General features: G+C 49.0%; 1 protein-coding gene across 2 annotated transcripts in view; it reads left to right on the forward strand.

Moving 5' to 3' along the window:
- Positions 1-2,308, forward strand: part of Gle1 (GLE1 RNA export mediator) — a 34,259-nt gene that overhangs the window by 1,503 nt on the left and 30,448 nt on the right. The window contains exon 1 of one of the 2 annotated variants that reach the window (XM_005413557.2): positions 1,842-2,035. The exons of the other annotated variant lie outside the window; for it this stretch is intronic. Coding sequence (XP_005413614.1) covers positions 1,937-2,035 — 99 coding nt within the window. The 5' untranslated portion in view covers positions 1,842-1,936. Of the gene's footprint in view, positions 1-1,841; positions 2,036-2,308 lie in introns of those variants that run through there. 2 annotated transcript variants of the gene reach the window in all.

Raw genomic sequence — 2,308 nt, forward strand, 5'->3', positions numbered from 1 at the left:
AAAAAAATAAATAAATAAATGCGCCTATAGACCTGTATAACTCATTATTGCCAAACTTGTGGAAAGAGTGCTGGGCTAAGCTGTCCAATGCTGCTGAAGGGAGTCCATTCCTGGGACGCTCCCACCAGCCTTCTATTTTCCTTTGTAAGAAGTTTTATTAGAAAGTGCCCAAGCCAGGTCTGGGGATTTAGCTCAGCGACACAGCGCCGGCCTGGCAAGTGCAAGGTTGTGAGTTCGATTCCCGGTACCGGAAGAAAACCAAACCAAACTAAAACAAAACAAAAGAAGTGCCCCAGCCGGGTGGGCATGGTGGCGTGCAACTGTGATCCATTCAATTGGGAGGCTAAAGCATAGTTTGAGGCCACCTGGGCTACATAGTGAGATCCTGCCTCAAAAAAGTACAGGGCCAGGAATATAGCTCAGCGGCATAATGCAAGGCCCTGAGTTCGATTTCCAGTACCAAAAAAAAAAAAAAGTCCAGGGAATTTGTAAAAAGGAAAAAAAATCAGGACATTAAACATGATCATATTGTCCATGCTCCAGAGACAACCCTTCCCACCTCAAAACGGACACTGTGAAATAAATGCTGCACTGTAGAAAGGTCAAAAGGACGCGGCCTGGGTGAGCCTAGCTCAGAATAATTAGGCCTCATGTTCTTTTTATTGGGAGACTCCACGTAGTATAAAATGCAACCTTAAAGTACATAATCCATTTTTTTTAGTATATTCACCAAGGTGTGCAACCATCACCATTATCTAATTGTAGCCCATTTTCTTTTCTTTTTTTTTTTTTTGGTTTTTTGTTTTTTTCCGGTAACGGGAATCGAACTCACGACCTTGTGCTTGCTGGGCAGACGCTGTGCCGCTGAGCTAAATCCCCAGCGCCCTGTAGCCCATTTTCACTCAAAAAACTCCAATAGGAATTAGCGGTCACTCCCCATTCTGTCTCCCCATCCCCGTCCCTGGCAAGCACAACAAAGTCTGTCTGCGATTTGTCTATTATGTTTTTTCTTTTTGAGACGGTCTCTAGGCTGGCCTTGAACTCACTATGTTGCCCAGGCTACAGGATAATCCTCCCGCCTCAGCCTCCCCAGTGCTAGGATGCCATACCTATGCCAGCACACCCGGATTTTTCGTTGTTGGTGGATTTTCCTGTTACGGACATTTCACATGAATGCACTCATACACCATGTCATCTCCGGTGACTGGCTTTTTTCACTGAGTAAAACATTGTCCAAGTTTCTGTTGCAGCGTGTACCACTACTTACGTTTTTCTTTTCTTTGTGGTACTGAGACTTGAACCCGACGCGCATTAACATTGATTTACAACCCCAACCCGGTGGGTTTCTCGTTTGTTTCATTTTTGAGACGAATCTCCAAGGTCGGCCTGAACCATCTGGTTGCTTGCGGGTTTTTTGTTTGTTTGTTTGTTTTGTTTTGTTTTTTTTCGGTACTGGGAATCGAACTCACGACCTTACGCTTGACAGGCAGAGTTGCTTGCATATTAAGACTAAGGCTGCTTCCAGCATTCGTGTTCGGGTTTTGGCGGTGGGCATGTTTCGTTTCTCTGGTATACCTCAGAAAAAACGGAAACTTTCTTTAGCCTTTTGAGGAACTGCCAAACTGTCTTCCACAACATCTGCCTCATCTCACATTCCCCCGAGCAGGCTGCCAGTGAGTGTCCTAGTTTCTCCGCATCCTTGTTAGCAGGCACTCGATTTGCTGCACTCATATTGAATGCAGCCACAACGACCTCATTTTGCGCATGCGCGCTGGGGGTAGGCGTGTCGTCAGAGGCGGGGCTTTGCCATTGCTAGGGGCGGGGCTACACTGCGCGCGCGCCCCGGAAACGGAAGCTGATGCTCCTTCCGGGCGGCGGATTTGGGAGATTACATTGTCGCCAGTAGCGCCTCTGAGGAGGTGTGGTCGCGGTGGTCATGCCGTCTGAGGGTCGTTGCTGGGAGACCCTGCAGGCGCTGCGCAGTTCCAGCAAAGGTCGCCTCTGCTACCACCGGGACTGGTTGCAGCGGGGGGAGGTGAGTGGTGGCGCCGGGCGAGGGGACCTGCGCTTCCCCCGCCCGCGCTCGCTCTGCGCCGGGGACCGTGCGTTCCGAGAGCCGCGTTTATTTCTTGACTTCTGTGTGTGCGAGTCTCTGTCCTTGCGCTTCTGCCCTTTCCAGAGTGTCCGAGGGACTTACCATCCCACCGGAGTTAGGTGCCCCTCCTTCTGTTGTCAGGGCAACCCTGGGCTTTCAGGGTTTGCTTTTTTCGTGTTTGTTGTTTTTTTTTTTTTTTTTTTTTTTTTTTTT

The sequence above is a fragment of the Chinchilla lanigera genome, unplaced genomic scaffold, assembly GCF_000276665.1.
Source record: "Chinchilla lanigera isolate Chin_1 unplaced genomic scaffold, ChiLan1.0 scaffold00169, whole genome shotgun sequence".
Classification (NCBI taxonomy): Eukaryota; Metazoa; Chordata; class Mammalia; order Rodentia; family Chinchillidae; genus Chinchilla; species Chinchilla lanigera.